The 15,200-nt window shown below is 32.6% G+C and overlaps 1 protein-coding gene across 1 annotated transcript; it reads left to right on the top strand.

Moving 5' to 3' along the window:
• Nucleotides 1–3,606: 3,606 nt before the first annotated feature.
• LOC123545321 (sodium-dependent phosphate transport protein 2B-like) lies at nt 3,607–14,859 on the top strand. Its single transcript, XM_045331653.2, has 9 exons — nt 3,607–3,819; nt 7,546–7,608; nt 7,946–8,075; nt 8,361–8,492; nt 8,752–8,895; nt 9,189–9,380; nt 10,298–10,416; nt 12,597–12,783; nt 13,055–14,859. The coding sequence occupies exons 1-9, from the start codon at nt 3,769–3,771 to the stop codon at nt 13,933–13,935; spliced, it is 1,899 nt and encodes a 632-aa protein (XP_045187588.2). The 5' UTR covers nt 3,607–3,768; the 3' UTR covers nt 13,936–14,859.
• Nucleotides 14,860–15,200: the final 341 nt, after the last annotated feature.

The following is a 15,200-nucleotide window of genomic DNA, read 5'->3' as shown; positions in this document are numbered from 1 at the left end:
TATCTATTAAGACTTGTGATTTTCACGAACGAGTAGGAAAAATGTCAGAAACTATAAATATGAAAAGGAGAAGTTTTGTTGCTATATTTTGTTCCTAATTTGTGACTCAGTAGTTTATTGTGACCAATTAAGGTAATATTATGTTCGATATCACATTTTTATACTGGTATGTATGAAGTATGGGTCAGTCAAATAAGTGCATTTGAGAAGGGCATATATAATACATGTATAACAATTATAGACTTATGTTTCGGTCAATATGTGTTTTTCCGCAGGAGGACGTGAGAACGCAGTCCGTGGTTAATATCATTTTACAGGTCCGTAAAACACATATTGTCCTCGACATAAGTCAATAATTGTATAATAAGTTTATGAGTTCCCTATCATTGTTTATGAACAACAGGCACTTGTCTCTTAATGCAAAAAATATGATATAAGGTTGTTACATATATTTATTAAATAAAAGTTTGATAATAAAATACACTGTTACCTCTTCTCACTTACCGATACAGTTATAGGGCTAACTGAATTTTTAATTAACAATGACTTCAGTTTAATTCAGTTTCAGTTTCAGTTTCAGATTTATTGGCATATCGGCATATACAATATACCTTTGGCCATTTACAGAAATAAAAAGGATGGCCAAGATATCACAAAATATACAGTAAAAAACAACTATAGGTTCTAAATATATACATTAATCATTAAGAAGCAGCAATATCTGTAAGTTTTTCCTTTCTTAATTGCATAGCATAATATACATATTTGGCTGTATTTCTTATATTTTTATTATTACTTGAAGATAATGTCCTTGTAAATTTATTTATACATGGAAATGACTGAACAATACCATACTTTTGACGAAGATTTCTATAAATTGGACAGCATAACAGAAAATGATATTCAGATTCTACATTTTGTGTACAAAGTTTACAAACACGTAAGTTTCTTTCAACTCCAGAAAATCTTCCACTTTCAATTTCAAGATTATGAGAACAAAGCCTAAAACGAGACATTTCTTTTCTATGTAAATCGTTACCTACTACATCTAAATATTTTTCAAATTTGTACACCGTTTTAAACTTTCTATAAGAAAACAATTTGGACTGGTTACTTATCACATCATTCCAGTCTTGTACATACTGGTCACGTAATCTTTGTTTTAACATTGGCATATAATTAATATCATAGTTCTGATTATTCCACAAATAACTATATCCTAAGATATCCAGTTGTCTTTTAACAGCTGAAGCCCAAGTAGATTCAATATTGTTATTTAACAAATCACACTGTTCTATAAAAAATTTGTGTACAAGTGACTGGGGAGTTTTCATTATATTTAACCAATACTTTAGAGATCGCTCTTTACATATAACAGAAAGAGGGAAACGACCAAGCTCACCAAGAACAGCCGCATTGGAAGTCTGAGGACGAACCCCTAGAATGATTTTACAGAACCTGAGATGAATTTTGTCGATTTCTTTGTAGTTATATATTCCCCATACTTCTGAACCATACAGAATTATTGGAGTTACAAGAGAATCGAACAAAGACAATTTTGTTTTAATGTCCATCTTAATTCGATTAAGTACTGACAACAGGTTATTATATGCTTTAAGAGCCTGGTCGTTTAGCGTTTTAACAGCATTTAACATAGTACCTGTGCAATTAAATTTCACTCCAAGATAGCAAAAAGAATCTACAATTTCGACATGTTCTCCATTTATAAACCATCTATAATTATTTCTAGATTTTCTCTTTTCAAATATACAAATTTTAGTTTTATTAACATTTATTTTCAATCCCCATTTGCGTGAATATTCAAAGAGATTATTGAGTTGGAGTTGAAGAGTATCAGGATTGGTAGTAAATAATGCAATATCATCAGCAAATAGTAACATATACATAGATAACAAGTTTATGTCGTCATTTGTAAGTTGTGAAAAATCAACTATACTATTTATATCATTCACAAAGAGGATAAAGAGCAGAGGAGAGAGTGGCTCCCCTTGTTTCAAACCGAGTGATATGTCAAAATAATGTGAATATGACATTGTATGCAAGTCTTTTATACAGGATTTAACATTTTGATAAAAGGCTTTAATCATTTTGATCATTTTACAACTTATACCAGACTGCACTAGTTTTATCCATAGAGCGTCATGTATAATTGTATCGAAGGCTTTTTCGTAGTCAACGAAGACACAGTAGAGTTTGGCCTTGTTTAACAATACCTTTTGAATAATTGCATGTAGAAGAAAAATACAATCTGTGGTACTACGTTTATCTCTAAACCCGTATTGTACATCATTTAACACATTCTCGTTTTCACAAAAAATATTGATACGATTACGTAGAGCAAGAGAAAATGGAACCATGTTGTGAAAGTATTAGCCCCCAACTGTGCTTACGAAAACAGAAATCCCTTGGCTCGTTGCTAAGATCTAGGCCTTTAAAGTGAATTCAAAGTGGATATTTAAGGGGGCGGGGGGAGGGGGGGGGGAAGCGACATTCACAAATCTAAATTTTCATTTTACTGCTTTATGAATATTGTTTAGAACATCTTTTAAAAATTACAAACCCCACTGAAGAACAAAGCATGAACTTGAGTGATTTTATACATGTTATTATTGAAATTGAAATTTCTATATAGATGAAACACAATAGAATGACCTATCCCATTATCTTATATTTCAGTAACAGTGATAGCACGTTTATAATAAAATACTTTCAGCACTTTTTGTAAGTATTTTATATAATTATAAATGTAAGGTCACTTTCACTGATGTGCCACTTTTTTCATTATTTTGATAATGGCATTTGTGGTCTAGTGGGGACACCATGCAATTATAACTGCCCAACAATTGAATATTATTATATAATCCCTGACAGCAAGAAGATAAATAAAGAGTTGTTTTTTCATTGGATTTGGTGGGATGGATGGGGTGGAGCACTTACATAGACATGGATGTAGGCCTTTTACTTTATTATAAGTGAACATAAAATAAACGTCATCAATGGTAGCAACACCGAGTTCTAGTACGATCCACCTTTCTGTTGAAATAGTCAGTAAAATGTAAAAGAAGATCCGGGAGGCACAGACCGCAACCAAGAAAATTAATAACCGTCTTTGAATTAACAGTTATACCGGCGCCGCAAATACAATTACGACAACAGAGCAGCGCAAATTGCAAATCCTGGACGCAAATTAGGTATGTGTCTGACAATAAAAGACTGGCAAACAAATAATTTTACTCGTCAGCTATTTTTTTTTTTCGCGGATCATAGGACAGAAAACTCGGTTAAATTTTCCCTTATATAAAAAAGGAACTAGGTTTAAATCATAAATATCATTATGAATGTTATATTTAAATGGTTTAACCTTGATCTTGAACCATCAGTAAAATAAACATGATCAACGCGGGTCAATAGTTTCAAACATTCGGCTTCCCGCCTATTTCATTTGCATATATGGTCGTATAAATGCTACTCTCTATTTATAACGACCCGAAAAGATAACGGTTAAACTGGGTATGCGTGATACCAAACACCGAAAGTTTGAAATTCACTCATGATGCACTTGTGTGCCAGCCGGTCGATATTTGACGGACCTGTATAAAGCAGACAGCATCCGGGTATAAGTGGCAGTGCTCAAGAACAACTGCCTGTCGCATCAGGAAAACCAACTCCTGATTTTGGTAGCTTACTAGATACAGGTTGACTTGAAAGAAATATTACGCATTTCTTACTATTTGTCGGCTATTCAATATGACGCTCAACAGTACCAGAGACAGTCCGCCGCCACCTTACGATGAAAAGGTAAGGAGAAAAGATTTAGTTTTGGTACTTGTATACTTTTTTATATTTTGACTAAATGGATTTAAAAAAAAAAAAAAACGCTTAGAATTTATCTTAAGACTGAGAAATACGAATTTTTCATTAAAAAATTGAAAATAACTATTTAAATAAACACGTTACAAATTTTTATAATTATGTCAAAAACGAAGTACAACAATAACGTTTGCAGTTACCAGTTTATTACACGCAACAACAACAACAACAACAACAACAATTATTTTATTTAAGTCAGGTCACATAGTGTAACAGTATGACTGAATAAAGTAAATAAAGTGTGGGTTTTTGTTAGCAATAATACAATAAGATAATTTTCTGTAATGAACATGGGGACAGTTATTTTGTCATCAACAAAGCATATTGTTAATGTTTACAGATAGATGGAATTATCTTGCAAATAAATACATCCTAATCGCCTTAAAATAACAGATAATTACAGATGTCAAAAAAGTTAAGTTAAGAGAAAGGTAAAAGAAAAATAAGTGTCAGTCTCACTAAAATACAGGTATACACAGCAATATTGAATACACATGCGAGGACAGGATTTAATGGGCCATGCCAAAATATGGTCAGTTATTCTGCAAAAAATATTATTACTACTACTACTACTAATAACAATAATAATAATAATAATTCTGAAGTACTATAACACTACAATGACAATAATACGATAGCAGCTCGTCGTTGTTATTATTTGTGTTAAAATATATTCTAATTTCATCATAACGTGTGTTTTTATGATTACTTTGATTTTATCATAATATGTTATTATACTTTGATTTTATCATAATATGTCATTATACTTTGATTTTATCATGATATGATATTACATTACGCTTTTATGGTTATATTGTATAATACCGTGTTTTTAGGATAACTCGAAGCCGCGTAATCAAATTAAGATTTTTTTTCTAAATGTAAATCAGATGTCATATGAGCCGCGCCATGAGAAAACCAACATGGTGCGTTTGCGACCAGCATGAATCCAGACCAGCCTGCGCATCCGCGCAGTCTGGTCAGGATCCATGCTGTTCGCTAACAGTTTCTCTAATTGCAATAGGCTTTGAAAGCGAACAGCATGGATCCTGACCAGACTGCAGGCTGGTCTGGATCCATGCTAGTTGCAAACCCACTATGTTGGTTTTCTCATGGCGCGGCTCATATCATAACGAAAATTACAGACAATTAACTTATATCTATATAATGTAGTAACATTCCTTCAAAGGAACGTGTCGCAATGGATCAGGTTTTTACAGTTCTATGAACTACGTAATGCTAGTAGTCAAAGTAATTGACAAAAACGACTTCTGGTTGCCTAGAATAAGCAATAAATCATATACATAATTGAAACGCAGACATAAATGTCAGATTCATACAACGTTGGTTTTCGGTTCAAGACATTGCTGGTTACCAGCACGTTGCAACGATGACTGTTAATTTGCACTCGAACACTGACTACCTTGCTTTTTTTCGTAAACATATCGACGTTTAGTGAAAATTCGGTAATATGATTATGTTGACAATCGACTATACTGTACAGGCTAGCGATTCTTAACAGAACCAAATTATCACGTTTACACTATATCGCATGATAAGTAAAAAAATGATTAAGTTAAGGTACCGCCACAATCACAATTCAATAGCAGTTAGTAATTTCAGGCCGAGTATTTTTCTCTTGAAAATTGCACGGAAGTCTTAACAATTGGTCAAATTATCATCAACATAGAAGCACATGATGATTTATAGTACATACGCCGCTTGGGAAATGTTTGAGTCTTGCTTAGACCAAAAGCTTACCCTAAAATATTGAAATCTTACGGGCATTCAAACTCCATTAAAACACATATTTAAAAAAGACAAAATTTAGTTCTTTTTGAAGTACGATATGTATACTGCATAATCTTATGGAATGTTTGTCAAAATTGTTCCTGGTTGTTGCATTTGACTCAAAAATACAACTCCATGTAAATTTAATTTAAAAAGTTGTTTGTACATGCATTACTGACCACAGCTAGCTAGGTAAACCAGTACACATCGATTGCTGAATGCAACACTACGCTAAAGTCTTTCACTCTATTGATTTATATTGGAAGATAAGATAGTTTTTCATTGTACAGTCAACGTATAATATCACCTGTTATTATGTAACTGTATATTATGTTTGAACAGATTTACAAATTGGATAAATTATCTCCCCTTTCATTGAGAATAAGAAAAACACTTAGATAATAATTATAAATTTAATGCCATAATTCAATGATCACACCTTGTATAAGGAATTTATAATAACAAACTTATGATCAGCACTGATATTCTTATGAATATTCAATTAACCGCCATATCTTATTTACAGACACATTATGAAGGACATACATAATCAAAATAATATTGCAAAAACAATATTTCTCAGCATATAACTTACTCAACAAATTATTAATACAGCAATTACTATATAAACAAATTACAAAAAGACATCACAGTGTTAGTTATGAATTATTCAACTTCACATCATGATAAAAAAGATAAATTTTAAAAACAAAAATGAAAATTTGTTGGCGGGTGGAAGGGAAAAAAAATTAATTTGTAAAAACGTGTGATCGTGTCAAAATCACTTATAACAGTGACAAATACTATAAACAAACCAAAAAAAGACCGGGCCTCAACAAAACAACTTTATTGGACCAATCAGGATAAATGTAACAAATTTCCATCGCCAATGAAAGAAGATTTTACAAAGAAAGAAAAATACCCAAATGTTCCGAAGTACCCACAATATCAATAAGGCAATTTTAAGCTCGATAATAAAATATTTCAAATCATTAAAATAAACCAATTGATGGTGTTTGGATTTTTGTGTATAATTTAGTAACCAGGTAAAATTTCAATATAAATTCTCTAAGACTGTGTTCTTTACGGACTGCTTTACAATTGGTTGTAATAAAATTTTTAAACATGATTGAATATATATTGGTTTAAACATATTTTATTCCCAAAAATATACAAAATTATATTGAAATACAAACATTACATGTACAGTAGATGAAAAGGATTAGAACGAAAGACAAGTCTTATAGAGTTCTTCTCTGAATATATATTGAATTTAACTACATGCAAAATTGCATAATTCTGTCATTTTAGCCAGAGAAAAATATCTAATAAAAGCATAATACAGGTAGTGAAATCCTTTTACGTGCATATGTTCAAATATATATTCAGAACATGATTATGACAAAATTATTGACTTTAGAACAATTCAGGAGAAAAATACACGGCCTGAAAATATAAACTGCTATTGAATTGTGATTGTGGCGGCACCTTAATAATGATAATGATATTGATGATGTGGATAAAACTATTATCATCATATAATTCTAGTTGTAAGTCATTTATCATTATCATCATCATCATCATTATCATTATTATTATTATTATTATTATTATATACTATCATAACAAAAAATAGGAGTACAGACATAAAGTTGTCAACCAAACTTGTGTTTCTGGACCACTTGTGTATAAATAATCATAAGTTTATTATGATTATTGAATCATTATTTATTAATATTTCTCATTATGAATGAATGAAACTTAAAAAAATATATATCTGAATCATATTTCAATTCATATTATACTTGAAATGTATAAGTTTTATAGGTACTCAAATCTTATAAATTAATTTTCTTGTTTCAGAACGATCGATTTGCGGCCACAAATTACGGTTATATCTCGGACAAATCTGACCAAGTTGACATCGTAAGTGTACTTAAGTAATTATTTTTTTAAATCAGCTTTTATTCATTTTACAGATACAATATCAAGTTTTGCATTAAAAGAACATATTTTTTCAAATTCATTTAATGAAAACTAAGAACAAAGCCATAGTAAAGTTAGATATTATGACCGGAAGTACTGACATTATGACCGGAAGTACTGACATTATGACCGGAAGTACTGACATTATGACCGGAAGTACTGACATTATTACCGAAAGTACTGACATTATGACCGGAAGTACTGACATCATGACCGGAAATACTGACATTATGACCGGAAGTTCTGACATTATGACCGGGAGTACTGCATATTATAGGTAATAAGTGTGGACGGAAAAGAGAAGAAAGATCCACCGTTGAAAGATGAGTCTGAAGTGGAAGTTGTGAATGAGCAAGAAGATCCTTGGAAGATCACTAATGTCTACGTCAAAGTTGTTCCCTGGTCAGGTAGGTCAGATTTTTAAATACATTTAGATTAGGGATATGGCCATTTTATAAAATTTGCTATCGATAATAGATTGTGTGGAATGATCAGCAAACATAATATAATTATGATCATACACACTAATTGCCAGCCGAGGCCTTTGACAAAGTTGAAGATCTTACGTTAGTCTTATTGTAAACAGTCAAATATGGAACCGGTTTATTTTTCTTAAAATATTAGAATTAGTCAAAAACGATATTGCCCATATGTGTTTACATTAAATACTTATCACCTTAACTCTTTTTTAGAATTATCAACATGCGGAAAATTCAAACGCGTACTGTGGGATTATTTTGGAAAGTTGGTTGTACTCGTAGGCTTACTATACCTCTTTATATGCTCAATGGACTTTTTAAGCAATGCGTTCAAACTTATTGGTGGTGAGTATTCAAATATTATATGACAGCAACGATTGTTAAACTTTTCATCAATATCGTAAGGACACAAGTTAAGTCTTTGAATACTCTTTGACTCTGTACACAGAAAAAAACAACAACCAAAAACAGTATAGATGTACAGATGTATATCAATTTAATAATACAAACATTTTGTGAACCTTTCAATTATATTATAACATGTATTAATATAATATAAAGCATGATAAATTAGCAGTGGCAAATAAGAGGGCGTACATTTTAGGTAGAGCTGCAGGGTCAACTTTTGCAGAAAGCCAAGTTCTTTCGAACCCCGTGGCTGGCCTTATGATAGGTATCCTAGCAACTGTCCTTTTACAGTCATCGTCTACCACAACGTCCATCGTCGTCAGTATGGTTGCTGCAAAAAGTAAGTCTTATTCATATGAAACTCGTCCAGCCTTAGTGTTTTCTCTGTGCGTAACTCACATTTCAATGGGAAGACCATTCTGATACATCAGCATCTGTTTATCACTTTTCCAATTATGTAAATTTTATGAAAGAAAAAAACAACATTCAGTTGTTAGAATGTGATGTCATGACTTAGAATGTCATGATGCTTGAAGCTAACGATACAAACAGTATTGTACATTTTTCCTTCCTGCAAATACTTTGAATGATTAAAATACAATTAAACAAGATTTTTTGTTTCACATTTTATAGTTGTTCCTATACGAAATGCTATACCAATGGTGATGGGAGCTAATATTGGAACATCAGTGACAAATACGTTAGTTTCAATTACTCAGATAGCCAACCAGAATGACTTCCGGCGGGCATTTGCTGGTGCCACCGTCCACGACATGTTTAACTGGCTCACCGTTATTATTCTCCTTCCTATTGAAGCATTAACTGGTAGGTTTGATTTTCTTCTTCTTCATGTTGTTGTTGTTTTTTGGGTTTAACGCCGTTTTTCAACAGTGTTTCAGTCATGTAACGGCGGGCAGTTAACCTAACCAGTGTTCCTGGATTCTGTACCAGTACAAACCTGTTCTCCGCAAGTAACTGCCAACTTCCCCACATGAATCAGAGGTGGAGGACTAATGATATCAGACACAATGTCGTTCATCAAATAGTCACGGAGAACATACGCCCCGCCCGAGGATCGAACTCGCGACCCCGAGATCCGTAGACCAACGCTCTACCTACTGAGCTAAGCGGGCGGGCTTTCTTCTTCATCATCATCATCAACATCATCATCAACATCATCATCATCACCATCTTTAGTAATCGCCTCACTCTTTGTTATTCGCTCAGTGGTACGGTTTTACATTGGATATTATCAAAACAAACAAACTTTGAAGATACTTGAACGCTTGAAAAGTAAGATTTTAAGTCTCCAGTAGGTTGTATTTGTCAGATCGGTCAGGGGTTTTGAAGGGCCGCAGTGTCACAGTGCTGACCAAGTGGTTAAAACCGTTGACTTGGAATCACTTGCCCTTCACCGGTGGACGTGGCTTCGAAGCCTTGCTTTGGGTGTAGAATTTTTCAAGTGAGAAAGCCATCCAGCTGTCTTACGGAAGCTCATTGGTTCTACTCAGGTGCGTGTCCATGCCTAAATAATGTTCAGAAGGGCACATTAGGTCTTCCTTCAACACTAAATGCTGAAAAAAGTGTTATAGTTATGATCTATGGTATATCGGTGTGACTCTAAACTAAACACAACAAGAAACAAACAAACAAGAAACAAAAAAATCAGTGGTCTCGACCATTTTAAGCCCGATATAAGTTTGTTCTAGTAGATGCAGAATATGCAGAAATCTGTATTTCAGGGTACCTTTTCCACTTATCAGAAGAGATAAAAAACAGCATGCATTTACAGACAAATGAGGGTGCTGATCAGGAATACCTGAAAAAACTGACAAAACCATTTACACATCTCATTATCCAGGTATATATTTATAGAGCATACTGTATTATTTAATATCTTACCATTTATGTAGTACACCGTTTTCAATGATAAGGGTGTGGGGGTGGCGAGGGGAGCGGGGTCTTTATGCAAAGAACATCCATAGATATAGGTGACAGACAGACCTGGGGTCAATTACTTTAAAATGTAATTAATTAAATTACAATTACATTGAGAAATGTCCAATTAAATTACAATTACAATTATATCAAATTTAACAATGTAATTAATTAAATTACAATTACATAGCAAATTGTAATTAATTACATTCAATTACAATACCAAATGTGGTACTTCTTACATGAACACTGTAGCAAAGTTCTTGTACTTTGTACTACATATACATAATAATTCACCTGTAAACTGATTTCAATTATTTCAAAATTGAATTTAAGCTCAAAGTAAAATGTGTGTTTGCGGGAAATCATCACTCAGTCTTTAATATTATTGCAAAAGGAGCTAAAAGTCAGCCCAAATTAATAGTTAATACATTGTCAAGCAGAATTCGGTTAGAGAAGAATGATGCATGTAAAGTCAGGTATTTCTCTGAGGTCTGAATTTCTCTGAAGTTTATATGATCATGGTTCTGCAATATGTTTCTAATTTAACTAGTATACTTCAGTATTTAATCATTTACATTTTAAACATATATTTAATTTTTTTATTCTTGACACTACATGTTATCCAAAGACCACATTGAAAATTTATAAGTTGTAAAACATTCATAAGCCATCCTAGAATAACTGTCATTAAAACTGTAGATTACTCATAATGTCTACAATAATTATATTTTTTATCTTGTTAGAAATGTGATGTCAAATGCTATGTTGTTTGCATCATTTAATACAAAATTTTTTATCACAGATAAAAATTGATATGCTAAGCATTTCAGTTTTTGCTTTGATAAAAATCTAAATAATAATGATGCAAATAACAATTTCAAATCATAATTTGATCATTTTCTCCAAAAACATAGTGACAAACATCATCAAAGATTACCAGTTGGTTCTAATAAGACAATTATATCAGAACAAAGGAGCTATGTCCAAGGGATTAACACCTACCATAATATTCTATTATTATTTTTCACAGCTATGAAATGCAAATTAGCATGTTAAAGTGAAGTGTCACTGGTAATAAACGTACATATATTATATACTATTTGCACAACAAACTGGATTAGCATGTGCCATGTAATTGGAAAGTAATTGAAATGTAATTGTCAATTACACCCCAAAACTGCTCTGTAATTAATTAAATTACAATTACATGTAATTGATAAATGACCCAATTACAAATTACATTCAATTACTTAGGAAATGTAATTTAATTGCAATTAATTACAATTACATTTTTAATTACCCCAGGTCTGGTGACAGAACAGTACAAAAAAACTGCTGTTCGCTCTATAAAAATATGTACTTACTTCTTAGAATTTCCTGTACACAGCAAGTTCCATTGTTCCATTCAAACATGACTTACCATATGTTCAAAGTGACCTTTAAGCAACAACAACAACAAAAAGACAACTAGAAAAGCAAGAAACGGTTAAAGAATCAAACTGTTTATTCATGGAGGGCTAGGAAAAGTTAGCCGGACATGCCTGTATCTATCTCTCCCTCTGTCCTCTGTCCCCCATCTGGTCAGATCGCTCTATTTTTGCACTGATAGAGGGTGAATTAGCGCCCGAGTGGCTGCCGTTGTATGTGTTCACATAAAGCACATTTGAACGTGTTTATCATGAAAAGGGTGCTAAATGAATATGATGTAGTATTTCATCATATAATAGAAATATTCTCGATCGGCTTCAGCCGCATATTACATGTGTCGGAAGATAGTGTAAGAAACAACAAACATTGCATTTCTATCTGTAGAACTGTGACCTGTTTTTACTCAGTATAATGTATCACATTTTGCATTGTATATGATCAAGCATTTTGTATTAGCAGTAATAATTTCGCACTTTATATTTTGCAATTCATATTCTTAATTTAAACATGCGGAAGGAATATGCTTGTCTGGGAATATGACTGCATAACTTGTAACTTATTACAGTTCGTTCCTATTCCGTATTTTAGCAATTATTAGCATGGTACGCCGACTGTCAGTAACATATGTAATAAGCGCATAATAATTAATATGTTGTGAAATTATATTTTCAGGTTGACAAAAAGGTTATAGAACAAATAGCACATGGAGATCCTGGGGCCATGAACAAGTCAATGATAAAGCATTGCTGTGTTAAAGAAGAAGTCGATGTACTGAGATGGAATACTTCAGAGAACTGGAATACTTCGGAACACTGGAATTATTCATACACGGCCACCGAGAGTGTGTGTCTTGAGAAATGTAAGTTAAGATGTGCTTTTTAAAGATATAAGACGTCATAATTTCCTCATTCTGTTAATAAGTGTCAAAATAATGATTTGTTTATTTTATTCTGTTTCAATGAACGTTACAGTAAAATATTTAGAATGTAACAGATCAACGTATAATTGACAAGATTTTATTACCTTCAAATTCCAACACAGTGGAGTATACTGAAATGTTTAACGGGAAAAGGATAAATTCATTTATTCATAATGTATTTATAACTAGGCATTGAAATTGTATTTTACAGGTAAATACCTATTCGAGGGTGTGGCAAATACATGGAGTGATACAACAGTTGGTATCGTCTTACTGGTCATCGCCCTGGTAACGCTATGTGTGTGCCTCGTTCTCATTGTAAAAACCCTCCATTCTCTTTTAAAAGGCAAACTTAGCCTGTGGATTAAAAAGTTTGTCAATGCCGACTTTCCGGGTAAACTAGCATATTTCACAGGGTACCTGGCTATTTTGGTAGGCACGGGACTAACATTTCTCGTACAGTCGAGTTCTATATTCACATCAGCTTTAACGCCATTGGTTGGAATTGGAGTAATATCTGTTGACAGAATGTACCCATTGACCCTTGGAGCTAACATCGGTACAACAACAACATCAATACTGGCTGCCCTTGCACAAAGTGCAGAAGATATTCCACTGGCTTTACAAATATCGCTTTGCCATTTATTTTTCAATATTTCGGGCATTCTTTTGTTTTTTCCAATACCTTACCTCCGGTTTCCGATTCGAATGGCAAAGGCTCTTGGAAATGTGACCGCAGAATATCGGTGGTTTCCGATAGTCTATCTATTATTTGGATTTTTCTTACTTCCGGGTGCCATTTTTGGACTATCACTGGTCAGCTGGGAAGTAATGGCTGGGGTGTGCAGTCCGATTGCGTTTCTCTTAGTAGTTATAGTTGCAATTAATATTTTACAAAATAAAACACCAAAATGCCTTCCCAACATTTTAAGAACATGGGCATTTTTGCCAGAGCCATTGCGTTCGTTAAAGCCAATAGATCGTCAGATACAAAAACTGAAAATATTCTGCTCTTGTTGCTGCAAGAAAAATGAGGATGAAACTGAATCGACCAAGACGGATACGGACAAAGCTGAAGTCACCAAGTTCTAAATACTTAAAATGTTATTTTGAAGATCTGTTATTTTAGGCACAATATATTTGTAATGTATAACACATGACCGTATAGTATAATATCTTGTAAATATAATTTTGTTATAATTATACTGAAACGCTTTGAAAAAGCAGCTGCGAATATTGTCAGTATAAATCATGTCTTCATTGAAATTTTTAAAGAACGTAGAATTATTTACCAAAAAAACAGCCTGCACATCCGTGCCTGCACTATTCGCTATTCAGTCAGTAAATTTTCATTGACCACCCCTTCGAATAATATATGGTACTGCCCAATTGAATGATGGACCAGTCCATTTTAGAAATTTAGCAGGGTAAGGGTTAAGAGATAAGCACCGAATAACTTTGTTTCATGTATGTACGACTTAAAATATAATGATTCGAAATGATATGTAACAGGTATACATGCTTTAAGGAAAGTAGTACTCCGGGTATTCTCAATTATTTGTCAAGACATCAAAAAGTGTTGCGTTTTTAATGCGTTTCAGTATACCCGCTTAATTATATAACATTAAAAATACAGAAGCCGAAAAACAAAAATATTTTTTGTTTTTAATATAATTATTTTTAACACATTGCTTTCATGAAACGATTTGATCAGTTTTTGATTTGTTCAAATTGTAAAAAGACAACTCGGCGAGCATCTTGTTTTTATTGAAAAAAAAAATATTTGTAGTCATGTAGTAAATTGCACTTTTATCCGCAAAATACTTTTGATTGAAAGGTAACAACATTACAGTTTTTAACTGTTATTTGTATATTCAATACAAATTGTGTGTATATATTGTTTGCAAATATTTAAAACAATTTAGTTATAAAACTGTACATTATGTATATATTTTTACAAAGATTTGTTACCTCTGTTATATTGGATTTTGTTACAAATAAAAATTGTTAACACCATTTTGTGTTCAAAATGATCTTTTAGCAGTAATAAACTAATAGTACCGTCATATAAAACAGTCGATAAAATCCCACATATATATAAAATAGAATAATTCCTCCTCTTAGAATATTTAGAAATTTCGATATGAGATTTGACGTGATACATGAAGCATCTTAAAGTTGTGGAAAGTTAAAACAGGGTTTGTTTTAAGTCAAACCAACCCAGTCCAACTTGTGTGGCAACATTCCAGCTTTGGGTTTGGATGATGACCAAAGGTGCCCCAGCGGACATTATTCTAAGTACGGGCATGCCCCTGAGTAGTGAGTGAGTGAGTGAGTTAGATTGATATACAGTGAAT

This window comes from Mercenaria mercenaria, chromosome 1 (genome assembly GCF_021730395.1).
Source record: "Mercenaria mercenaria strain notata chromosome 1, MADL_Memer_1, whole genome shotgun sequence".
NCBI lineage: Eukaryota > Metazoa > Mollusca > Bivalvia > Venerida > Veneridae > Mercenaria > Mercenaria mercenaria.
Note: the sequence above shows the minus strand (reverse complement) of the source record. Positions and strands in the feature narration are given on the sequence as shown.